Source organism: Temnothorax longispinosus, chromosome 8 (genome assembly GCF_030848805.1).
Source record: "Temnothorax longispinosus isolate EJ_2023e chromosome 8, Tlon_JGU_v1, whole genome shotgun sequence".
NCBI classification, from domain to species: domain Eukaryota; kingdom Metazoa; phylum Arthropoda; class Insecta; order Hymenoptera; family Formicidae; genus Temnothorax; species Temnothorax longispinosus.
In genome coordinates, this window is record NC_092365.1 from 14,102,868 (window position 1) to 14,130,330 (window position 27,463).

Genomic DNA, 27,463 nt, shown 5'->3' on the forward strand with positions numbered 1-27,463 from the left:
AAAAGTGATCTTTACAAATCGAACAAAAATTATGCATGTATTCATATTATAATCTTTATATAACAGATTATTAGTATTTTCAATACACGCTGTAGTATTAAATAGCTTCGATTACGACAGATAGTTAAGTCACTTTTAATAAATGTAGTTCGCGCTTTTAATTTCGATATGTACATGCCTCAATCCACGATCACTGAATGAAAAAATCTGGAATTCCCAGTGGGTGGACCAGTTCTCCGTCCCCGAAGATCTGTGCATGACCGTCGTGTCCTTTCACGATGGACGTATCACTCCTTCTTGCGAGGTTTACGAAGAGCGGTGTGCGCTGCAACGTCATCCTTTTTTTCGTCGATCTTCCCTTTTCGGCCATTACTTTCACTTTTACACACGTTGCTTTGGAGCTATTCCTTAAATAGACATCCAACTTCACATTTCCGAAACATTGAAAACTGTTAACTTGGAAAGACATAATACATAAGACATAATAGTTCTTATAAACAAATTCACAATATTAATAACGCTTTTGTTATTTGTTAATTTTTAACAATATTTTCAACATTGTTATATTTGCTAAGTCAAAGTAACAAAAGATTGTAAATAATATATAAGACATTAAAATAGTACGTAGTAAGTAGAGGATTTAATAATAGAATAGGCGACGCGAGATAGGATTCAGATTTCATTTTATTTCCAAAGCTTTTATGCACATGTAACGATCAACTGCGTAACAATACTGTTCCTGGTGATCATAAAGGAGATTTCTTTTCTCTCTTTTAATGCACACCATCGCGATACTTGGATCGCGATTCTTCACTTCCACGATCATAGTCTCTCTTCCCGTCTCTTATTTGTTGCAATAATAAAGTAGTCAAGAATTAAATGGTTATTTGTCGTACATTATATAGAGAATATAAGTTCCTATAGTTCGTTACACACGTAGTTTCTTCTTGTAATCAAACGGCGAACCGCGTGAAAATCGCTCGTACAATAAATCGTCGTAATACTGCTCGAATTATCTCGAGTAAACCGAGAGTGCGATCTCGTACTCTAGACAGAAACGCACGTTATTAACACCCACGAACATTCTCGACGAAAGAAGCCTAAGGATACGTTGCAGTGACGTTTATACAAGATTAGTTCGAGTTGCGTTAGCGACAAAAATCACCCGCACACTCATTTTCTAGCTTACATTACGGTTGACTATGTTGGCAATATAAGATTACTTCGAGGGTCATTGAAATCGGATACATCAGGAATTTTCTTCCTAACGCCTGAATATCCTTTCCGTCTCTTAAATATTACAATTTTACATTAAGATTTTTGAATAGTGAACGAGACCGCGCGTAGTGTTACGGGACACATGAATCTTCTTACGTAATATACGCAAATAGGAAAATTCCCATCTTTAGGAATATATAATGTTTGAAAAGCACTTCCTCTCTTTTCTCACATCCGTATACCTAAGTTCCTTCATGCGTACGATACTCGCTTTAGCTTTTGCGATAGAGAGAACACCAGAAACTTACTCACTCTGTTCTACTCTATGAAAATCGAAACAACTTTCATCTCACAATTTACGCGGATAAATAATTGTCACAAGACAAAAATATTACTCTTTGAAATATGTGGAATAGATCGTATTTTATAAAACTTGACCATCTTAATTAATGTATAATTTGCTCGATAATTTGTATCAGAAAAAATTCGAATCTATAAAAAAGATCCTGCGCACGTAAATCGAGCGAATCATGTATATAGAAAAACATATTGCTTCCTAAATTTCGTTAAGTAATAAAAAACGATCGCCTAGAAAATTTATAAAAGTGTAATACACTAAATACTCAAGTATGTATACTCATTAACAAGTGGCACAGACTTCTTGACTGCTCGTGAGAGAAATTGATCGTCGACGATGGTCGAGGAGACACGGAAAGATGTTTATTGTACAAGCTTTTTCAATGGAAACCGACTAGCTTCGATAGTAATGATTACGGGAAGGAGTTACATGATTTACAAACATGTTAAATACCTGAGAAGAACGTGATCACGAGCGCTATAGCGAGTTAAATCGCGCGCTACCCTATTATATCGTCCGTATACCTTTTTCTTACAATGACACGATTGCTACTATACGTTATTTAATAATCGAGACATCGATATCTATACAAGACCTATGCGAAAAGCTACGATGACGACGGGACAAAAACGTATAACGTATAAAAAAGCAAGAGTTCAAAAATGGATACATCCGATACATCGAACACTTTCTCTCGCTACGAATTACGTAATATCCAAATTGATATTCCATATAGTCGCTTAGCATCTCAGAAACATCGCCTAAGTATGTACAGAAATCCATCGAGAATCGTATACAACTGAGGATCACTCCGTTTATTATGCGCGAGTAACTAGCAAATAGTCATGCGAATGTCGAGAAAAAGATTTTGCAAACATTCGGTACAATGGCAAGTTTACATAACAGTATAGCAAGAAATTTAGAATATATATTTTAAGAATTTTACTACTTGTTTCATTTATTTAATAAATTATTTAGTTAAATAGGAAAACAATCGCGCGCGTAATCCTAAAAGTAGAGTAATTTTTTGTAGATCTCATGAGTTTTTTAAATGTATAGTTTTTTAGACAATTTACTAAAATTGTTTTCTTTTTATAGAGCAAGTGTCGTTTGATTTTAAAGGATGTTGCTATTTTGGTATATCTTCTAAATTTATACTCTTCTCCTAAAAGGAAAAAGCGCTTGCGGAGCATAACTGGTTTCGGAATAACTCATCTTTTGCTACATGTCAAAAATCGTATCTATTACAAAATTGTATGGCGATGGTTGAGATAATGAAACCGCGCGTTGTAGTGTTTCTCTTTTACTTTCTTGTTAATCTTTCCGGCTCGGTCACGTAATCCGCCAACAACAATCGTATTGCGCAAACATTAGTAGCGTTTATGTAAGCTAATAAACATTAGAACGTAATATTTCGTTTTATAAAACACATTTTTGTTAGTAGACATTCGATTTTTAAGATCTTTTAGGATATTATGTTTTCTTGGTCAGTCTTATACAGGCTTTCCATCCATTTAACTTCGACCACGATGAGTAAATGGAGTAATAAAAGTACGCATGTTTCAGTCGGAGGCAACGACCTAGAGTATCCCGAAAATAATGTATGCCAGCAGCAGCATTCCATCCTAAAAAAATTTTTAGTCGATTATTTACTAAATAAACCGATTTTTATTAAACGAAAATTTTATCCAAGATTTTTACCGTTTATGACTTTTATAATTTTAATTGCACTTAATATATATGAATAAGTTACATTAAATCTGAGATTAGACTTTCGTTAAAAAAAGAATGGGATGCTATATAATGTTGAGAAATAAAATGTTGCTACTGAGATACGTATTTTTTTTTTTTTAGAATCCTTCAAAAAGCACTCATGAAGCAATTTATTTATACAATTTATACATTTATATATGATGAGAATTTTAATGAAAAGATTTTTTTAATGACGTATAATAAAAGTTTTGACATCATATGAATACCACCGATACTTTTAATTCGTATAATGAGCGATATTAATAAAATTTACACGTCAACAGACAGTGAAATTACGAAATCACATGATACAATTTCAAATATTTGTTAATTATACATGCCGCGTTAATTATCGAATAATTGTTACAGCACATAGATAATACGACATAATCGGAATATTGCGTCATAATATTGTACATGGTATAAATGGGTGGCGATCGTGATGCAGCGAGATGTGCACTGGTCTATAATGAGCAGAGTTCAAATCCGATTAAAAATTTCGTCTGTTTTTATTCGATCGCCACCTCTCAGATCATCTGGTAAATGATAAGTAGTGGGACATGGGACCTCTCATTATCACTTGACATGGATGCCATTACACATGCACAACATGGTATAGCCCGTGTAATAACCAAATCCGAATTATGTTCTCTTTGTTCAGTCTACAGGCTTTCCGTCCATTTACATAACTTCGACCATGATGAGTAAATGGAGTAATAAAAGTTTTTCCTCAATTTTTCCTAACTATAATAATAAAAGTAATCCGTTTATTAAAAAATATTCCCATTACCATATACCCATACAATGATATGTGATAATAAGCGACAGTACGCATAATGTATGCAGATTTTGTACGAGCCTTCTTCGCGACATATATCTAATCCTTACATGAAAAGTTTCTCTATCTACTAGTACATGCGTATAACTAGAAAAAAAGATAATATAATAAATCGACGAATGGGTGTAAGGTACAAATGGACAAATAAAAAAAACAATTTACAAATAAATATAAAACATATATTTAATTTAAATGCCACAAAATATCTTGCTTTATGATAAACCTGAAGTCAGAGTGTCCCTTTTTTTAGTTCCTCCACGTGAAATTACAGTGCTAAAGAGAAATAGATCGACTATCCGTCGTTCTAAACGGTAACGTGCACACGTTTCAACAACATAGTAAAGCAACATATAATACCGGTATGTCGGAAATTAAGTGAATGTTTTATACGCGCTATTTGAGGAAAAAATATATTTAAAAAATTCGCTAAAAGTCATCAGCAATCAAATTTGCCGGATGAGTCCTTCCGATCTCATCGATATATTCAGTCTTTATCAATTTATCAATCTACTATGTATTAATCCACCGCACCACAGTTTCACGCGGATTCGTTACAATTAATTAAAATACTAATCGTTTCGTGCCGCGCGCACTAACGAAGCAAGGGGGAGTCGAGTCGAAGAAAAATACAATTGTCGCTTCTCTCGTTTCTCTCTCCTTTGTTTTCTTTCCCTCTTTTAGGACTAAATGAAACTTTCTTAGGTATGTAACAAAGCGGTTTCAGTCACCCTAATGCGGTTTGCCTCTATAAAAAAATAAATTAATTAAAAGGATTTCATAGGAATCTATTTCGAGTTCATGATTAGATTAAAATTGTATTTTCTTTTATTCGTTTCTATATTGCCAGTATAATATAGTATATGTAGAAGAATGTTTTCAATATGTCTTAACTCTGATTACAGTTGTTAAAGTGGATGTGTGAAAAAAAGATCTAATATTTTTTAATCAATTCACAATTCAAATTCTTTATTTAAATTTTGTAAAATAAATTTCTATGAATCCATTTCAATCCTCTTTTTTTACATCAGCAGTACAGAGACATGCCAGCACCAATCGACATTGTCTATGCATTGCCGACATTGTCTATGCATTGCCGACGATTGCAAGAGCGTAAGCTTTTGGAAACGAATATGCTTTTTTATAATAACACGTTACAGTTAACGAAATTTTTTATTATTATTGCTAATAAATCGATTATGGATCGCCTATTATTGCTGTATGGGAGCTTGGACAATAACGCGGAAAATCCGTGGCTCCTCCAGTCATTAAGTCATTGTTAGCTAAAGAGCAAGTTCTTTAACGGTCATTCGTCTATCGGAATCGCATCGTTTCTCGAAACCGCTCGCAATCCGTTGACACGACCGTTACGCGCCGAGCAATGAACACTAACTGTGGTACATACAGGTGGCTTTCAGGAAAACAGGGAACTGTATATCGTTTCGCGTATGGATTTAGCCGTCCGCGACATTTCGTTGACTCGTGTTATTTCGCATATTGGGCTAACTGTAGCTGCCTGTTTCTCGTCTTACGTTGACATCGAGCGACTGAGGCTCAGAATTAAGGAATCGCATTCAGTGCTAAACGTTGCGCGCAATTTTCATCGTTCCCACGATTCTTATGTCAAGTAAATGACGCTACAGATCAGGAAGGACTACATCTAATATGAAATGCGGCATTATACGCGCCAAGTTACGTAGGTGAGACGCCCGTGAAGCAATTAGAGTTTCAATGCTTGCGAGAATTCCAGCGGATTCTTCCTTCCCCCCCTTTGCAATATTCACACAGATGCATATACATCATATGTAATACGTCCTTATGCAACTATGCGGCTAATTGATATCCGTAGGTACGCGGGTATTTATCTGCTTACACGATTTATGTACAAGTTATCACGATTTCAGGTAGCCGAGAGGATCAGTGGCGATGATGTGAAGCATCGCTTTATACTGCGCGGTAACGATATTCAGCGCTTGTTTACATTCGTACATAACGTAACACACATATTCTCCATACACACACATATTCTCCATATTCCTCTTGCCGTTTTCCAAATAATTATCGTAAATTTGCCTAATTTTTATAATCTTTTAATTTTTCACTACGCTCACCAATAAAGAAATTCATTTATTAATACGCGAGCAACAACTAAGCGGAACAATGCAGATTGTCTCCGCAGGATTAGTAATTTTTTTTCTTGACAAGGCGAAATCGATGGAAGGTGGCACAAAAGGCGCTTCTTACACGCGCAAGACGTGCCGTCTGCCATCAGGAAAAGAATAGAACGCGCTACGTTCTTGCCGCCGAACACATAGAGACACATCTACAATTATCCTACTAATCATTAATAGTTAAATATCACAATCTATGATAAGAAATCCGCGTATATGCGTCTTGCCGCATCGCTAGTTACCCGCGCGTTCATCACCCGTCGGAAAATTGCAGTGCGCAGAGATGCAAATCAACGAGTACGTACAAAAATAAATAATCGTCTTGGGTGAATACAGCGGGATTGAGTAGCTCACTAATCTGTCTGTTTGGGTCCACGTGCAAACCTACGTGATACGTCTACGATTTATTCGGAGCGATCGATCAATCGTTCTATAAACGAAGCGCTAAAAATAAAGCGCAGGCCTGAGTAGAAAGTCTTAGAAAAGGAATTTTCGAAAAATTTTATCTCTATAATATATATTAATTCGTTTATGTCATAAATTGAGTACGCGTCATAATCTAATAATTATATAATAATTAAACAGTAACACAGCTACATTATAATATTTAGTCACATATATCAAAACATTTTGTTCATTTCATATCCTACAAGGATAAGGAAGAGTAAGGACCTAGCACTTTATCAGCGCTTTAATCAGTGCAATAATCGATCGTGCCACACAGTCGTTCGCGTAGATTTACGAGGACTTTTACTGGTAAGCGGAGATGAATACAAATTCGCTATTATTGAAGAGCAAATAGATGAAGTAAATTTATTATGTCTTTACGAAAGAGTTCCACTTAAAGATAAATTGTCATTTCTGAAATTTATCGCATATGCCAATTCAAGCTCGATAGAAATTTCAAATTTTCATCCATTGGCCTCTTCAATTTATGTATATCGAAACGCAATTTATTTGACAACGATTATATTCAATTTGTCCCTGTTATGTATTTACATTACAAACTGGTCTCGTCTCGCCGTGAAATTCAATATAACGTAGAATGAAACCAAGTTGAAAAATAAATCACTCGGAGCTACAATTTCTATTATATCCTTATGGCAAAAACGGTAAAAAAGAAAAAAAGCAGGTATAACGTTAAATAATGGCGCCTCGTATTCTCGGAGTATACATTTATGCAAAAGGGATAAGAGATCGTGATCGATAAAAAATATATATATGTATATATATGTATATACAATATATGTGCAATCGTGATTGCACAATCATATGTACAATCTATTTATATTATGGAGAAATATAAGTCAAAGTTCTTTCTCCTATGCAAAGACTATGTGTTTAGAGGATACTAAACGCCTTTCTATGTACAATATGGGACAGATATAATAATTTGCGATCTATTTACAAAATTTATGCACAATTCAATAAAAAATGCACGATGTATATTCTGTACTGTGAAAATAATTGCGTATTTATAACTTTACCGTTCAGTAAAAATGTATGTGCAGTTATATCAGTTTTTCATTCAATTAAAGCTCTTAGAATTTGGCAATAATTTATAATAAGGAAGCAATACGTACAAATGAAATTTCAAAATGTAAAAATTATAAAGGATATTCCATAAGTCATGTTTCTCTCTTTCAAAAAACATATTGAATCTTTAAAAAACCCAGCACAATTAGATTTTTTAAAATAATTCGTAATATGCTTAACAATTTCAATTCCGACTATGATTATGAAATTACAAATGAATTGGGATGTATTAAACATACGTCCATCATTATGCTTTTAGTAGAAAGATCTAGTGAAAGATTTTACAATTAAATCGCAATGTCGTTCGATTTATAACATAAATACTCTTGATACAAAACGCAAATTCTTACCTTGAAAAGCACTTCGAAATCATCTAATAAAGAATTTGTTTCCGTAATCACTGCGAGAGAGTCGTGACACGTGTTGTTAAGAAAACAGGACTGAAGGAATGTTCTGCGTCACGAGATGTATAATAAGTCACCCAATAGTAGACCGTGAAGTTTCTGTGCAGAAATTTTATGGTATCGCAACGTTGTTATGCATTCATTCATTCATTCGTTGTTATCAAGACATGCTCAATGCTCTCAATCGTTCTCGTATCTGTTTAGCTCTTGATCTCTTCGCATCTATTCTACATTATAAATTCAGCGAATAAACGGAAATGGGACATCAACCCGTTCTTTCTTTTTATGGAGTTTCACGAATTCAGGTACACGTCCAGATACGCGATCATCATGAGCCGTCGATCGAGAATTCTTCCTCGATGCTTCACGACAATCAGCGTACTCGTGATCCGGATCTGAAAACTTCGTGCTGCGCGATATTACGATTATTATATCACGCATTGAAGGTTCGACGGGAGTGTCATCCAGGGCGATCTGTGATACATCGCGATTGATACTCGTTGCGCGAAGTAATCACATTGTGATGATGGCGGAAACAAGAGTCTTCCCCCCTCGACGGGCTGTATACGCAACATCGATTGTGACGGCGATGATTAGGATGATGACGTGGGCGACGGTGAAGAAAAAGGGGGTCTCGTGAAGATAAGGAGGTAGACAAACGACGCCCGCGACACACGGTCCTCAGCCCGGAGTGGGTGGGGTCTTGTGTCAGTGAATATTAAAGTTGTATTGTTTGCGGCTGGACGAGATGCGGAGCCACCGGCTAACCGCTAACGGCTCCGGATGACAATTCGACCAGGAGATATCGCCAAAGTGAGGATACGGCGACGACGTGGTCGTTGCTTCGACCTGGATCGACGCAGACGTCGGAAAATCCTGCGACGATTGATACAACACGTGTTCATGCTGCGACTTGTGCCTCTTCTGCTGCCGCGACGCCGAGCTCGCATGGTTCAGTCTCTTGCCGTTGATTTGACTGGCATGCTGTTGCTCCAGCTGCTCCACCGGTTCGAACAGATTCAGACTCGGCATGGCAGCTTGCATCTGCTGATAGCTCCTGACCGAGATGGGTGACTGTGACGAATGGCTATTTGGCCGCGACTGTATCTGCATCACTAGTTGGGACTTGGTATCTTTGGTGGTGTAAACAGGCGAGTACATGGACATGGTCTCGGCATCGATGTCCACCGGAGTCTCGCCTTCGAGCACCGTGGCGACCACCGTGGGTGGTTGTACGCAAGTGGCTGGCAGTGGTGCCGGTACGACTGGCATTGTGGGTGTCGTGGTAGTGCTTGGTATCAAAGTAGCTACTCCTGGCGACTCCTCGCTGTTGGCACCCGGTAACGGGGACAGTGACGGCAGCATCACGGATATCGGTGCCATCATCGAATTTGATTGCTGTTGCGACGAGCCGCTGCTGCTGTTGCTACTACTGCTGCCAGCGACGGTAGAATTAACCACCAGCGTGGATTCCAGATTCCGCAGCTCCTCCGAATTGACAAAGTCCTCCTCGAGTTTGGTCTAAAAAGAGAGAAACATTGGCATTATGTAGAGTAAGAATTATAGAGCCCGTAAGAAGAGGTGGCGTTTAAGTGCCTAAAAGAAACCATGCCTTACAGGTTTAGTGGAGCCATGCGGGGCCAGACACCGATAAAGCAAATCAACAGCCTGCAATAACAAAAACAGAAAACAAGTATCAACCGACACTCTCTGCGTCTGTCTTTACGCGCGTTAACTTGTGGTTGTGTCTCGACTGGGTCGATCGATCCATGTTTGTCAGCAGAATCGCATAATTCTATATTTCTTTTTCGTTTCCATTTTGATTACGAAATATTTTTAATATTTTGAACATCTAAAGAAATTTACGAAGATTGATGACATTTATCTTTTTATCAGACAGCCAAAGTATTTAAGAAAAATTGTGCATATAACAAATTAAAAATATGAAATATTTTAATCTATCTATATATTTTTTAAGCGGTTTTGGTTCTTTTATTATCTATTAAAAATAAATTTTATAATTAAAAAAAATTTTATAGCATAAAAATATACGCACTCAAATAAACTTTGTTCTTAATAAATTAAAAATAATCTGTAAAACATAATATCAAAATCGTACTACGTAAATTTAAGAATATGGTGATATATGGATATGAAATGTTGGATTTGATATTTATTTTTGTGAAAGGTACGTGGTGAATTTCTTCTGATATTATTCGATTCCGGATATGTCCGGATTTCAATTTCCTGAGGACCACTAGAATTTTTAGAATTCCTAGAACAGCTCGTCTGAGCTTAACTTGATCAAGTGAAACAAATTTATTTTTACATTTCTAGAAAGAGGTATTTCTATATCACCTTCTTCGAGTCAGCTTTCCAACATCTATTACTATAACAGTATGCAGAAATGAAAGTTTTTTTTAAAGCTTAATAAAAAATAAGAAAGAGAGACAACATCATGCACAATATCTCAAACTTATCGGAACGTACACATTAAGTTCGATAGAAAGTAAGAGAGCCATATATTTATCTCCCGTATTTTTCTCAGATACACCGAAAATAATAATATATGTATGTACATAAAAGAACAGTACTTATACAACTTTTTTCAACTACACACAATCAAACTGAAACTTTCATTTCATCATTGCGCGAGCAATCTTGTTTTCTTGACACAGATTGTTCGCGCAAAAGAGCCTAATCATAATAGTAACAATAGCGTAGCAAATGAAGAAGATTCACACCGAGGATAGTACAGAAACAGGAAATTTGGGGGAGGGGAAAGAAGGGGGGGAAGTATATGTATGTCTGAGAAAATTTTAGATACAAAATTGCGAATACGAAAAAGCAGTTGTTTGCTGCTTACCTTTGGCAGTGGATACGTGTCCGGTAACGACAATACGGGTGGTGAGCTTGGCGTTTCCGTGTCGGCAATGGATACCGGAGTGTTGGGAGCAAGGGGATTATTTAGGTTGGATACGGCGGCAGCGGCGGCGGTAACGGCCGAGGACACGGTGACGGTGCCGGAGACCGTCACCTTCGTCGTCTGCCGGCTACCGCCGCTATTCGGCTGCTCCTTCGCGGCACGATGTTCCGCGAGGAGCTTGTCGAAGGTCTTGCTGCGACCGACGACCGTTCGGCGCAGCGAGACAGTGTGCGCTTTGCATGTGAGCGACCTGGTGCAGGGCTTGCCGGTCTCCTCGTTCCATACGCCACAGTGCCGGTCGGGATCATACTCGCGGTCTTTGAGCAACGAACGATCCGCTTTAAGTCTCTTCCGACGAGGCTGGCTGCCGCTACTGCTACTGCTGGGACCAGGGCTTTTGCTCGGACTGCCTCCGCTGCTTGTCGGCGCGCTAATAATATTCGAAGAACCGGCCACGTTAGGAGAGGTAGTTTGCACCGTGATCGACTCGAGAGGCGATCGAGGTGACGAGGAGATCGGCAGCGAGCCACCTGCAGACAAGTTCGTCTGATCCGCAGTACGCTTGACGGTCGTGTGGTTCAGCTTCGCGCCGCCAACAATTGGAATCGCAGAAGAAACTGAAGAAGGAGCTGATGGTTGGGTGCTTCTTTTCAGTTTGGAGACTTTGCAGAAGGGAGTTTTTACGGACGGTTTTGCGATTGGAGTCGCGGGAGGCGGGAAATTTGCCATGCCGGAAGGATGGCGACACTCTGTGGCAAAATAAAAGGTGTGTTTACTACAAGTTTAATCCCTGCAATACAAGTCGCTAATAAGTTTAAATATTTCGATAATTTGACTGAATAAATCTTATAACTGTAAATGGAATCATTATGTATATACATATTTTTTATGATATAACAAAATTATTCTTTCACATTAAAACTTAAAAACTTTGATTTAATATTACATCAAATTTTATATATAGATATATGTATTGTCCATTAAGAAATACGTCAAAATTTTGCATTTTTGATTGCGTACTGCTATTAAATTCTCAAAATATAATTTTGGCTTGTAATTACATTCATAAAATCAAGAATCAAGTTGTTTCCTGCATTTAAAAAATATTTAAGGTTCTTGACCATATCATACTCATTTCACTAATGTAATAATCAGTAAAATATGAATATATACCCATATGTTGAATGAGAGCTTGTGGTTTCACTATGGCATCGCATATTTCACACACTACTCCATAGAAATCATCCCTCTCTGGACAAAAGCCATATAAATCAATATCTGAAAAATGTTTCATTATATTAATACTACGGAAAATGTCTAATTGTAAGAGAGAAGGAAATAATAATATGCATGATTGTGTTCATGTATTATTGTTATTATTATTCTTTTAATATATATTGAGGAAACTAATAATTACCATCTGAAGAAAGACGTGTGACTGAACTTGATGGCTGGACTTCTGTTTCTTCATCACCTAAAACATGAAATATGTTCATAACAGTATCAAATATTAATCAACAAAATACTTATCCCAGAAAAAAAAATGTTTTTTAATATACTATATAATAAAATATGAAATATTTTAACCATGCCCATACACATATTACATTTATTAATAGATTATTAGGATCATGCATATACATTAAAGATCTGTCAGATATTCATGCTTAATATCATACGTTCAAAATATTGCTTATATTGAAAAATATAGAAAAATTTACTATACATCTACACTCAAACATATACTATTAAAAGATTATTCTCTAATTAATAGAAATATTTAAAATTTCCTCTACAAGTGTAGTTCAGCCTTTAAATATAAATACGAAATAAAGAACACAGAACTTTATGGATAAGTCAACTTTATTCTTTTTTATTTACATCTAGCATACATGCATAACAGCTGTTGTACAAAATTCACGAGAGGATCAAATCGAGAGGAAAGAAAACGTCGCGTGATTCTCGTTTTCTCTTTTTCTTTCGGTAACAATGTCTCATATCAAAGACACTGTCAATCGAGTCTATCTGCCTATGATCGAAAGCGTTATACGCTCGCTCGAATTACATAATTGTCAGTCCTGAAAATCATTCGCGAAGCTTCATATTGGCGACGGGGGCGCACGCGAGAAATCACGGCGTGCCATCGTTCCCCCGTGCCATTGATAGATTGTACACAACACCCCCTTCGACTACGACATTGCCCCTCGCGAGTGAGCGAGCGCACGCGCGCGCGCGCACGCTCGCGTGTGTCGCGCTACCATCGGCCGGACAAAGGAGCGTCGAAGTGAGGTTATGGTACGCGCGCCTCCGACGCCCGTGGCCGTCGGCCTCGGGCTGCGGGCGTGCGGAGGCGGCGTCGCGATGGACAGATTGAGCGCACTTACTCAGCGGCTTGTCCCGTCCGATTCTTTCGATCCAGCTGGACCAGGGCTGGCCGTGAAAGAATGTTGGGCTGTCACTTCCCGACATTGCCAATGGCGCTCGCGTTCCGAGTGAAACACGGCGCGGTCCTCGCGTGTATATAGCGTGGCGAGATTGTTTTTCGGGGGCCGGGCCGCGTGGACTGTCAGGTGCGGCGCGGTAGTATACTCCACGCTATATCTACTCTCCCTCGCTCTCGCTCGCGCTCTCTCCCACACCCCCGCGATCTCCGTCGCGGCCGTCGCGTCCGCGTGTGTGTGTCGCGCCGCGGCCAGACGCATTTGCCTCCTCCTTCTCCTCCGCCTCTTGCCCTTATTCACGGTCCACGGTTTCCCCCCTCCCCGCCCGCTCGGCCCGCTGATTCCACCAAGTACGCGTAGCACGCGCGAGTCGTGACGAGATACCTCTCAGACGTAAATTTCGACCGACATATCGCGCCTGACCGTCTGATGCCGTTTCTCGCGTTTCGCGACGCGTCGTCGTCGCCGTGCGACCGAGATGCTAGCTCCGTGCTCCGTACTCCGTCCGTCCGTCGTCGGTCGTCGGTCGTCCTCGCGTTTCCGCGTGGCTCCTCGAACCTCGAACCCACCGAGCACACAGCCACATCTGCCACATACGCGCACGCACACACTCTCGCGTCCCGCACGCGCGCACGGCCAACACTGCGGATCCGCGAGGCAGCATTGGCCGACGATGCCCTGACGTCACGAGTCGTCGGCAGCACGAGCAACGTGCGCAGAACGGCCAGCCAATCGCGACGGGTCGAGTCGCGTACCACGACTACGACGTAAACGACGTTGCGCAATGCGCGTTCGTCATTGTCGACTGCCGACCGTCCTGCACGGCTGACGGCAGGTGGATTGTGTCGCGCGTCGCGTCGCGCGTTGCTCCGATGTCATTCACATACACATGACTTCATTGATAAATTTGTATTGAATGCAAACTACGCGATGCCGCCCTCCCTCTCATCCAACCTTCTTTATAACACGAATAATATAAATATATCGTAAATGATATATGTTAATTGCTTTTAAATCGAATTAAAGAAGATATTCGAAATAATCTAATTACAAGTTTTTTTAAGGAAAAAATCATTAGTGACTTTATACTGTGTATAAAGAACATCTATAATGATTCAACGAAAATTTTGACTATAAAGAAATCACAGCATTCACAGCGTGTAAAGATATCGTGGTGACGTATCATTGAACTGTTAATAAATATATTTCGGCTTTCTTCAGTAATGTTTTGAAATAAATGGTATGATTATTTTCTGGAAATATTAAAATTTATTCTGTAATTAGAGTTTTATAATATCATTATTTCTGTTTTTTTTTCGTATAAAGGTCACTAATTCTATTGTATATAAAAGCAAGTCATGCGAATTCGCACAATCACGTGACCTTTCTTTCGATCGCGTCCGAAAATCCGAATCCTCTGTCCTCGAGAAACCGGATCGATATAAATAATTCTGTTTGACGACTCTCCGAAACGTAAATGTGAAATCGCGTTCTCCAACGAGACAGTTTTGACTAGGAATAACCGCTGTCGTCAACGACCATAAATATCGACGATCCTTATCTTACTGCTAGAAGCAAATGCTTAAATTTACAGTCTTGTCGGTTGTCCGATTTAGAATTCGTCCGGTGTCTTAAGTCTTAACCCGCGAAGAACGATCTCGAGTTCGGTTGCGTCTGAGCTGGCTGGCCAGTGTTGTTCACGTCGCCACGATGGGCTTGGATCGCCTGCCAGTTGATGTACCAGAAGGGTTGCTTGTCCCTCGGCCAGGTCTTGATCCTGTTCACCAGGTCAATATCGCCGTGAGCATCGACCGGTAGATCAGCTGGATTTATGGTCGTGCTCAGAGGCGGTGCAGCTGCAAAACCGCCATCTCCACTGTCAATTCGGTTTCCGAGCAGCGTGTTACCGGTACCAGTTATTGGAGTTCCTTGAACTCCTTGTCCAGCTGAATTTCCTTGAGCCCCTTGATAAGTTGGAATTCCTTGAGCCCCTTGATAAGTTGGGATTCCTTGAGCCCCTTGGTTTACTGGGATTCCTTGTGCCCCTTGGCGCACTGGAATTTCTTGAGCTCCTTGATTCACTGGGATTCCTTGTGCCCCTTGGCGCACTGGAATTTCTTGAGCTCCTTGGCTCCCTGAGGTTCCTTGAATCCCTTGATTCGGTACGATTTGATTTCCTTGAGCCGGTTGAGCTGCTTGACCTGCTTGAGCCGCTTGCTCCGCCGCTATTCGCTCATCGATATATTGAGGCAGAACTTGAGGCAGACGAGAACCGCTCCCAGCATGCCACGGTCGTTGCGACTGCACCATGCAGAACACAGTGGTGAAGAGTATGGTGTATTTCAGCTGTAATGGGAAAATAATCTCAATTTCGATGGACGAAGAATGATTATACTTTCAAAAAATTATAAGAATTTCGTATCTGCATTATTTAACAAATTTAAATTATTTGGGAAGGTTATTATTAACTAAACGTTGATACTGAAATAAATATAAATTATTCAAACAATCTCTCTTCTAAATTACACATAGTATATAATATAAATACTAATACATAATATTTTTGATTGAGAAACAATAAATTCCCCTTTTTTTCCCTCTCTTTGTAAATGTTTGTTTATAAAAAAAATTATTTAAAATTAGAGAAATTATAGAAATTACAGAAATTATTCTCTTAATAAAAATAATCATTATAGAATATACCACATTAGAAAAGTCTATTTACCATGATTGTCAAATATCTCGAGGCGTTTAGTAAACTCGATAAACACGCAAAAATTTCACCAGTGATATCCAACGGGACTGGGAGATTTAACGATCATGCGATTCACCGTTCGAAACTCAAATGCTGGTGTGGCAAGCATTCCTTCTTCTATATAAATCGCTCGATTTTACCGTGATCCCCACTACGAAACCGACGAGTCATGCGTCTGTGGGAAACTTGACTGCAACTTCCCCCAGTCGTTGGATTTGCGTTATCTTGCTGGACGTTAAAGTCTGCAAAGTGATGTAAATAAATCATCACCGCCGGATAAGAAAATATTCCCTGAATGCGCATCCGCGAGCCAAGTTTCGAGCGAAGAAAATGAACTCGCAATTTATCACGACAATCAAGTTACGTCGTCAGTCATTCTTTCGATCTCGGTTCATTCACGCGCGTAAATTCCGCGATCGGTGAATTCCCTAAATTCGAATTCGCACAAGACTTGGTGATATTATTTGCTAAATGTGATTCTAAACACAGAAGGAGTATGTGGAATATATACTATATATATAAAACAAGGTTTTGTTCTTTCTTTTGCATATCAAGCTCTTCTATAATATCGAGGAAAAAAAGAAATAAATAATAATACCTTGAAATTCGGATTTGCAACCATTTGACTTATCTTTTCATTTTTTCAGAATTACTATCTTCTAGACATTCTAGAGAATACGAAATTTAGAATTTCGTAATTCCGATGTTATTCTTCTGTTAATTTCTAATTAGTCAATAACAATCGAGAGTGAATAATGAATGAACTTATTTCCTAGGTATGCATTCGAAAGATTATGAGAATTTTGGAATAATCATGTCTGAATAGCGAACTGTGAAATTGCAAGGTCAGCATTGTCAGCAACACTGACAAATTTCATGCTTTTCCAGCTTCGCCAGCACGTTATATCTTCGCCCATATTTATCGTGGCTTTTCATTGCGGTTTTAACAAGATGTTGAATTTAATTAAGTCGATAAATCCATGTCATTGCGAATCCGCAGATATTGTTCGTGAAGAAAGAGATACGAGTTGTTTATTCGCATGAATTTTTGCCTGGAACGAATTTCATAGAAATAACGATAGCAGCAAAATCCACGCGGCAATTTCGATGCGATTATTTAATTACATTAACGAGAAACATTAGTAAAAAATGATATCTCAAACGATGCCGTAACCTTACAAAGACCTCTGGAAAGTACCGATACTTTTAATGCTAGCATATTTTCATAGATCCCTGATGGAGCGCGCCATTCTCGTTAATGTTTAAAAGATAAGCAACGTATGAAAGCAAAAGCGGATTGCAAAAATTATTTGTACGATCAGTAGTTCATGGCAACGTAATCTTTATCATACGCGTAATAAAAAAGATATATGGAAGATAAAAATTATCTTATTATTTGTGATGTATCAACTAAATTTTCACATGTCGCTTTTAACTAAAGATTCTCGATCATTACGAAGAAATGGGAGTAATGTTGCAGTAATCTCAAGAATTACATATTTTGCAAATCTTTTATCATAAATCATTCGCAGAACATTCAATATAGATAGTACTTTGATAAATATAACATTATTTCTCCAAGCTTATGTGCAGCACTTATCCACATAAAAAATATCTCGGGTGTCGCAATTAAGTTCGCTTATAATTTCTATCGATAACTCGCGTGAACTATGGTAATTACAAAACAGCGACAAAAACAATTAATGACATACAGGAACGACAGGAGGATGGAAAATTAGTACATTTTCCTCTGAAGATTTTCTTAGAACTCGTTTTTTTCGTTGTATTCCGACTTTTGTCTTCAGATTTTTATCTTCACGCGGTTTTCACGTTCAAGTCGCGGTTTCTTTGTCGGTTCTTGGAACGAACAGATTTTTTTCTCTCGTTCTGTGACAACGGAATGTTTACTCTTATTCTTGATGAATAACTCATCGTTTAAGTACGTCCAGTTGGTTAAAGCAAAATTCCAATTTTGCCGTTGGCGTATCAACGCGGAAATACCAGATCAGTAATCTGCACGGGATGTCTTGAAAAACACTTAAGTAGCGTAGGCACGAGAAGTTTAATTTCAGTAACGTACTAAGCCACATTACGTAAAATTAGGATTTTTAATTTATAATAATATATATATAATAGTACTTCCTGTGCCATGTGCATGTATGTCCAATACGAATATATTTATATATAATTTACAATAGAAACTTACTCATTACAATAGAAAATTGACGTAGACAGTGTATCTTCAGCTTCTAAATGGCAACGAAATTTTCTCAGAAGTGATTAGATGAGGCATACGATGCTTCTCTTTGTGAATTACACTGCCTTCGTGCTTGTGCATCTAATCGAGAGCGCTTTTACGATTTTCTCGCAAATCGCGGTCACGCGAAACAGAAATATAGTTAAAGCAAAACGTATTTACGATCGTTCTTCTCGTCTGACCATGATGGAATCAGATTGTGGGAATTAAAGGCCGCTTGCTGCTGCGGGCTTTAATGGAAACGGTGCTGAACTGGGTTTTTCCCAACCAGCTTTGAACTATCAGGCGTGATAAATTTCACCGTGAGTTACCAGCGAGAAGTCATAGTTCCCGTTAAAAATGATAAAGCGAAATCTCGTTTGCAGTACGACTTTCATGAACATTTGTTGTCATCAAAATCGTGCAAATGGCAAAACTGCTCGATCACGATGAGACAATTGGGTTTTAAGATCATTTTCTATGATAAATATAAGTGGCTAAAAAATGGATCTCAAGATAGATTTGCCTGCATTTATAACTTGAATATTATATTCTAAAAATGCTAATTTATTTTTATAAGACGAATATTTTTATTAATACTTCAGATAAACGCTTTAGCGAAAAAATTTATTATATTTATTCCGTATTACATATTTGTACAAATCAACCTCGACACGCCTAAAAACTTGCTACGTGGGTTTATAACATAAGTCACTGTGTATATAAAGTTCGGAATCACCTACGTCATTGGAATAACTGCGCGTCAGATACTCGCCTGCCCGAATGAAAAACGATGATCTTTGATATGCAGATCAATAAAGAAATCGTAAAGTAAATAGTGATGTATTCCTGCGTTTCGCGCACTAGTAGTTACTAGAAATTTTAAATTAAATTATGAATAAATATATACAACCTCCCTATTTATTATATTATTTATGTAATTTGTTATTGTCAATATTATTATATTTTATTTATATATTATAGATATATAAAACAATTATGAGAATAAATTATATATAATTATACATTTTTTTTATAATCGTACATTATAATAAAGCAATATAGCTGTTAATTAAGTAATAATAAAATTAATAGTGCAATAATAATTATATCGAAAAACCTTAGATAATAAATTATTGTCTAATCGTATTCGTCATCGTATTATGGCATAAAATGAAATAAAATTTAAATCATACGATATTATAAAAATAACTGTTCGTGATTTGTGACGGATTTTTTCTTGTCATCGAACAAAAATTATATAATACAACGACGCAGAATCATCGATAAGGAAGTGTATTGGAAATCATTTTTAAATTTAAACATAGTGTCTTTAGCATAATGAAATATGCTAATCTATTACTCAATAATAGTATTTGTTTTTATTTTTACTTAAAAAATGTTGAATATAAAAGATTGTGTGTGTGAATAATAGAGTATTATTCTTCTTGAATTATGTACAAATGTACATATTTTTTATTTCCAAAAAGCTTCCATGATTATATTTTAAATGTATCTCGAGATTCTTGTATGACACACAACCACTTTCTAAAAAATTATAATTCTTACAAGAGACATATAGATAGACAAGAGATAAAATAAACACGCCGTTCTTGAATCGATAAATGTACAGGAATAAGCAGGAGGAAGGTACGTTATAAATGCAACAGTTCGATTTCATTGTGCCAGGATGGTACGGCGAAACTAGTCGTGACATTGTTACGTAAGCCCCATTATTCCACAGTCATTTATCAATCTTAATCTTCTATCAAGTTTCTTTCAGTCTTAAATATTTACTTTTAAATGGTGGGTTTTACAAAATTGTGAAATATATAATTTTACATAGTGCATCCTCTTTGCCGATTATGTTCTCTTGATACTTTATCGATTTTTGTGTTAAAATTTCCAAACTTAAAATTCTAGGAACTACAGTTTCATTTAAAACTTTTGTTAATTACAGAACATACATTTTAAGTGCAGATACATGTATACATTACATACATACCTACGTATATATAGATCTATCAGCAATAATCACATAAAATTTTTACATAAATATACATAAATATAAAATATCATAAGAGAATATATTCATGCCTATGTTAAAATTAAGTTGTTAACATAACACGCGATTTATCAAGTAATCTTTAATTTTTTTTATGTATATATAAATTCTTGTACAATTTGTAAAACAGGAAGTACATTCAAGATATAATACTATCACAATTAAATCATTATGTTCGATTTACCTCGATGTCGGAGATCATGAAAGATTAATTCCGAAGGATATATTAGCTAAAGTTTCTTCCGCTCGTTTCCGCATTTTTTCCGTGAAAATTATACAAGTCTTAATTCCTGTATATTTGATATCGGTATTTGATTTCTCAAAATTACGTAATTACCGTCTGATTGTGAGAAGAACTTGGCTTCAGTTGCAGAATTGTACTACTAGATGGCCATATTGGTTCTATTTGAAAGTCGAACATTATAATATTGTTATCAATATGAAGAAATTATTGCAATTTTTACAAGCCATCTTTATGCCGTTTGAATGTACATACAAACTGTTTTATAAATAATATTAGCATGTAAATTATTTTAAATTTTGCCACCGATTAGTTTTTAGATCATTTATAACAGAGTTCAAGATTCTTTAATGTTGTAGTATTATATATCAAAAACTAACTAGTGAAAAAAATCTAAAAAAAATTCTCAACATTTCTGATTCTCCTCACAATCTTCTCAATTAATTATAATACATCATACTTATGCAATATGAATAATTTAAAATAAAATTATATTTTGTGTTATTTATATTTTTGTACAATAATAATTGTATATATAAAATAAAGAGCTAAATAGCAAATTGACTAAAATGCAAAAATCTATTTCGGTGGTCTTTAAGTTAAAGTGCTTAAGCAGCATAAGTTAGTATAAGCTAACTTATATGTCATTTCTTATCGGTCATCTTACCTACTTAAATATCACAAACGAGATCATTGTCTTATCCATGTGTTAATGGCAAAATTATGTCACTTGATCCGCGAGAACTCCACTTTCTTGCTCGAGTATTAGCCACAAAGATATTCCACAAGTTACATTTTCTTCGCAAATTTTGTAATAATGCAAGCTCTTTCTTATAAATTTGCGACGTTCACACAAACCTATCAATCGGCCTGATTTATCATTTTTCTAAATAATTTTTCGGATACACTTCTAATTCAAGAACTTACGAAGGAAGAGATGCGTTACATACAGACCTCCTATGTTAGCGCACAGGATTGCTATATCAACGTTTGCTTTTGCTAAATCGTCCATAGACCGCGCATGACGAGCGCACTTCATCGCTTATGAAATCATTACAATGACCTTGGGTCAATAAACATACTCCGTTGTAGGTATCGGCCGTTCAAATATTTTACGTCTCAATTATGACGCGACTGCACCGAGTCTTACGACATATATATCGGGGCACGCGTACTCCATTCCGCCAACAAGAGTTTGCGATCCCAATTTTATTGCTATATTTATCCACACACGCATCCTAAAGGATTTTATATTTTTATAATGTATATACATATATGTATATTAATTAACAGTGTGTATAGCGATAGATATTACTCTTATTGGTGCACCGGTTCGTTAAACTCTCGACTGATAGTATGTGACCGAATCGTTTCGTATCAACACGATAGATTTCGTTAGAGTGCCGTTTCTCCTAGGTCAGTTAGGTCCACTCCATTATTCGATTAAGACTCATCACTGCCTATTGTCAGTGTCAGAGATCATCCGCGAAGGGCAGATTGAAATCTAACGGGAAAATCTTGTGATATTTTTTAGAAGCTTCTAATATTTTATTATAATACCTAATAGAATTACTTCTAATATTCGTCAAAATCACATGGAAATTGATTCTTAATCTCATGGATATGAAACGACAGGTACAATTTGTGATAAGAAATCTCTTGGGCATCTTATTTTCCTTTAGATATGGCTTTATTGAACATAATTATTAAGTACTTTTTATTATACACGATTCATAGATAAATCACGACGGATATTAGCGAGACCAATAAGAAAAATTAATTTAAATAACTAATATAGTCAAAAAGTGACTTTCTTGATCGCCTATTTTTCATTAAGCTTTATTATTCTTATTTCACACAAATGTCTTTTCTCCTACTTCTCTTATATTTATAAATATAACACATGTGCGCTTGAAAATAGAGTTTATCCAATTACGTCGACAAATAATCGAATCCGCAAAGCCATATATTTAATCGTTATTTATTTCTTATCCAAACGCCATCGCTATGCCATCGTTGATCTCTAAAGATATTATTCTTATGCAGACGCTTTATTTTCCAGTGCCAAATAGAGAACGGGTTTGGATAAATTGGAGCTGGCTAATCGTAAGAAGAGGTCAGTAGTGCAGTTTAGCCACTCGTATAAGAGCAGCCCGTACATCAGTAACTCCATTAAAGTAGATCAACGTTGCACGGTGTCGCCATGAACGTGGTAGTGATACCGTTCTTTTTAGGTGAGAATTTGGAATTATTGTGACACCTGTATAGCGACTCGACTCGACTCGAATCGCATTCACCATTTCCGGTACTTTGTGATCGATTCTCGTTTTGTCAAAGAGCGTCCTATTGTAAGTACCGATAGCCAGAATGATACACGTCCGAATCGGTGTGTCGCGAATCGAACAATCGATTGCGTAACCGAACAATATGATGGATATTATAATATCCATCAGAAACATGAAAAACACTAGGTAATTGAAATATTTAACCGTAGACTTAACCGTCGCGGTCGGCCCGTTTGACGTCACCACCACTCTAATCTAGGTTCATTCATGCTTAACCGGCCCATTCAATCTTTCTAGTCGAATAATAAACGTCGCCTGATCAGCTGTCATAACTTGTTCAGTGCGCGCAATGACATAATGACCTTTTTTCTTCAGCCGCGCATCTCACCGTGGACAAGCCATGGGAACATGGACCGGAATACACGTTCCAAGTTGAGGTGAACTGCACGGCGATTCCAGAGGAGGGTGTCTATGGTAGCGTGCGGCTAAACTTGGTGTCAAAACTGATCTGCCAGCCGAAGAGCGGTGACACGTTGAGCTGCCACTTCGAGGACTCCAAGGCGAGCAGCTTCCACGTGGATAGTCTGGACCCGTTGGAACCGGTGGTGCCACCCGGCCCGATAAATCGGCAGCCAGCTTACGAGGTTAACGAGGATCAGTTTGAGATCAAGTTCAATAAGCGGGGGTTGGATGGTCTGGTGGTGAACGAGAATATTCAGCCGCGCGAGCTGGACATGATCCGCATGATCGTGGGCCAGTTGAGCATAGGTGCCATGTTCGATGGCATCGGAAGCGACAATTCCTTCGACGTGATGGAGAACTTCACTCAGGGCGAGTGTTACACCACCTTCAAAATCGATAAGAAGCCCGGGGGACGTTTGTTGTACGCGAAACCCAGCTATGCGCTTAGGCCGGTCTTCGGCCTCAAGGACGGCAAGTTGGTGCAGATACGGAAGGTCCGGAACCTGCATATGTGCGAGCATAAAGTGCCATATTTCTTCGGCAGTGCCGAGAGCTTCAGGGAAGAGAGCGACATTATATCTGATATTGTAAGCACATTTCTACCACTTAAGTACATTTATTTTTACGTTAATTACTTGTAAATTGAACGTTTTTTCTGTAAAACATGAAGATTACTGTAATCGTGAACTCTGACAGATGATTAACTCTTTAATACTTTTTGAATTAATTTCAACTTATTATTAGTATAAATTTAAATTAAAATATAATTTAATTAAAGCACAATATGCAGTAATGTTTAATACGTTATTACCCAGACAACACGCATGTCTCAAATCGGGAGATATGTATGAGATATATGTCTTTAAGACGTCATATCTCCCGATTTGAGACATTATGTTCACTGGCCACGCGCTTAATTGCTGTGATAATTGAGTCTAATCTCTTTTTTTTTTTCTTACTGCAGAGCTTGTCGGATGGTCACATCATCATAACATCGACAGAATTTGTATCCGGTACATCGAACGTGATAACGACGAGTAAAATAACTGAAGCAGTGGTAACGACTCTTTATGAGAACGTACGGCTTAGGCTCGAATCCATTCAAGCTGCGGAGAGCGAACCGCCAGCTGTGAAAGAAGCTGAGCCCGCTAGTATCTTCATAGGCAGGTGGTTAATCGACGATTCGTCCGAGGAAGATAACTAAATAGTTTCACTGTCGGTGCTACATAGTGCACGAACAAATAACGAACGTTTGATATGAAAGGCGAAATTAAGAAATTCACTTGTCGCAAAGTGACTTATTTTGATTATTTTTTCTTTTATTATCTAAATTTCAAACGGTTATGCAATAATGGAATTATGCAATATATTACATTTTCACGTTGAACATATTGCAAATATTTATGTTGCGTGTGAATGACATCTGGGATAATTATAAATTAAATTATATCGTACTAATGTTGACAATAATTAATAAGCAAAAGTCATAACATTGAAATGTTGAATTTTTATATGTGAGAATAAAGCTTTATTACTTGTATAATATTGTAAGAACGGCAAGAAATAAAAGTCTATATTAAATTTATATTGATTATATTTTTGCACACTTTATCAAAATTTGTTTTTTAATCAATATCCGATTTCTGATCCGATTTCTAATTACAAAAATTACAATTTTTTTAATTAATTCTGTGAATGTTATTTATATTATACATACATATGTCATTTGCAAACCAGGTTGTTCAATGTTTCAAAATTTCTTTTAACTTATATACATATAAAGATATGTATGCGCAAACGGTCGTCAACGAGAGCAGATAAAAACAGGACAAATGGTAAATTTATCAATTTAAACCTTGCTGTCATTTGCGCTGCATGCTATTATTATTAAAGCAATCCTAAGTACGAAGGCAATGCTCTTATCGCAACCAATACGGAAGACATCTGCAGAATCTAAGCGGAAATGGTACGCCGTGAAATTATTTTCAAGGATATGAATCAGTTATCTTCCGTATAAAGAGGAGGCAGATGATAGACAGAAGCATCAGTCAAAGAACAGATATCAGCTATGTTGGTGACGATTCTGCCATTTTTTCTAGGTACGTCCTTAAAATTTGTTTCATCGGTGAATCATTAACGTAGACAGTGGAATAATATTTTAAATTCAACAATCCATATAATTCATACTTATTTCACAATTATATCTCATAACTTATTTGTATCCATACCGATCTCGCTTACTTGACTATATTATGTTATTTTACAGTTGCAAATATTACTGTCGATGATGCCCATCGGCAGTCCGAATGGGCGATGTACGGTCCGGAATGCACGTACGACGTTCTCGTGAACATGTCCCTGGCCAACATCGTTCAGGAGAACGACAATTTCTGCTCTATGACCGCCACCGAGCTCAAGTGTCGACCTAAAGGAGACGACAGTCTCAGCTGCCACTTCCAGAACTCCAGGATCAAACGTCCCGAACCGAATGACAATAGATGCTCGAACGCTAAGAATTTTATACCCACGAGATACAAATTCGTGGGCAGTGAGCCCTTCGAAATCAGATTCAATTCGAGGGGTATCGAGAATCTGGTGGTGCCTAGGTCAATTCCTAGATATAGGATTGACATGATCAAGATCATAGTCAGCCAGCTGAACGTCGGTTTCGAGATGCAGGAACGTCGCGATAGATTTACTATTATGGAAAATTCGACAGTGGGTCACTGCGAAGTCGACGTTAAGATCGTTACGGATCCGAATTCCGAGGAAAGTGATGATGATTCTACTGAGAAGAACGAAAATTTCGAGATTGGATTCATGTCCTCGAGCGAAGACCTCGCGCGTTCTTTAGCCATAGAAAGATTTCAGGTGGAAAAAATCCGACAGCCGAAAAAATGTCCGCGAAGAACGATATACTTTTTTGGAAATCAGGAGGATTATAGTCACGGTGACAGGCAACTTTACATGGATATGGTACGATAATGAGAATATTTTAAAGTTATTCAATTTGGTAGTATAAATAAAAAAGTACAATTCTTGGGAATTTAAAAAAAATATTAATATATTTAAAATTTGCAACGTTAAAGATTCTGAAATAATCTGCTTCTTAATAATTTGTGCCCTCCAAAATATTAAATAACTTGTTAAAAAATTTTCCTTTCTTTAAAACACGCAATAATTTCGATCGGCATGAACAACATTTTTATATTAAAAAATTCTTTTTTTTTTTATTTTCAGACCACTTCCATCAGTCATATCACGATCTCAAGAGACAGATTCGTATCCTACACGATGTCGGAGGGTGTAATGAAAACGGTAAATAATTCGCGGATTATGCGACCTTACCAAAAGATAAGTTTAAAATTGAAGCGAATAGATCTTGCCCGATCTTCCCTGCCAGAAATCCAAAACCCAGCCTCGACGAGTCTATTCGCTTTTTCAAATCTACAAACTATTTCGGAAGACGCATAATCCGAAATGTTCGTCATATTGAAGAAAATCCAAAAAACCGTTTCACAGATTTATATATGAAAATTAATTACAAATAATATTCCATAGTCGATTATGAATAATCAATATATAGTAATAATGACGTTTCTATTTGTAATTAACGTCATTGAGAACACACATTACTGAAAAAAAAAGATATGTATGTATAATATATAATCTCTAATAAACTTATATTATTTAATGTAGTGTATAGTTTACAAATCGTTAAATATAATTATATTAAGGGAGTTTAAGTCGAAAATAATTCCAGCTACACTGGGATTTA

General features: G+C 37.1%; 4 protein-coding genes across 5 annotated transcripts; 2 read left to right on the forward strand and 2 right to left on the reverse strand.

Annotated features, from left to right (window-relative positions):
- Positions 1-666: 666 nt before the first annotated feature.
- On the reverse strand, positions 667-14,749 carry LOC139817397 (uncharacterized). Of its 2 annotated transcripts, XM_071785447.1 has the most exons (6): positions 13,585-14,749; positions 12,618-12,674; positions 12,374-12,478; positions 11,141-11,949; positions 9,892-9,942; positions 667-9,795 (listed from the first exon to the last, which is right to left on the reverse strand). In XM_071785447.1, the coding sequence occupies exons 1-6, from the start codon at positions 13,667-13,669 to the stop codon at positions 8,983-8,985; spliced, it is 1,920 nt and encodes a 639-aa protein (XP_071641548.1). In that variant the 5' UTR covers positions 13,670-14,749; the 3' UTR covers positions 667-8,982. The 2 variants fall into 2 exon arrangements, with proteins under 2 accessions (XP_071641548.1, XP_071641546.1); XM_071785445.1 differs by lacking the exons at positions 9,892-9,942; positions 13,585-14,749 and having other exon boundaries at positions 12,618-13,335.
- Positions 14,750-14,887: 138 nt separating this feature from the next.
- LOC139817402 (uncharacterized) lies at positions 14,888-16,526 on the reverse strand. The gene is made up of 2 exons (XM_071785453.1): positions 16,367-16,526; positions 14,888-15,987 (listed from the first exon to the last, which is right to left on the reverse strand). Exons 1-2 carry the CDS (start codon positions 16,367-16,369, stop codon positions 15,280-15,282), a joined length of 711 nt encoding a protein of 236 aa, XP_071641554.1. The 5' UTR covers positions 16,370-16,526; the 3' UTR covers positions 14,888-15,279.
- Positions 16,527-23,004: 6,478 nt separating this feature from the next.
- LOC139817400 (vitellogenin-2) lies at positions 23,005-25,270 on the forward strand. Its single transcript, XM_071785450.1, has 3 exons — positions 23,005-23,172; positions 23,599-24,272; positions 24,650-25,270. The coding sequence occupies exons 1-3, from the start codon at positions 23,142-23,144 to the stop codon at positions 24,887-24,889; spliced, it is 945 nt and encodes a 314-aa protein (XP_071641551.1). The 5' UTR covers positions 23,005-23,141; the 3' UTR covers positions 24,890-25,270.
- Positions 25,271-25,624: 354 nt separating this feature from the next.
- On the forward strand, positions 25,625-27,383 carry LOC139817398 (uncharacterized). Its single transcript, XM_071785448.1, has 3 exons — positions 25,625-25,784; positions 25,952-26,661; positions 26,926-27,383. The coding sequence occupies exons 1-3, from the start codon at positions 25,754-25,756 to the stop codon at positions 27,157-27,159; spliced, it is 975 nt and encodes a 324-aa protein (XP_071641549.1). The 5' UTR covers positions 25,625-25,753; the 3' UTR covers positions 27,160-27,383.
- The last annotated feature ends 80 nt before the right edge of the window (positions 27,384-27,463 follow it).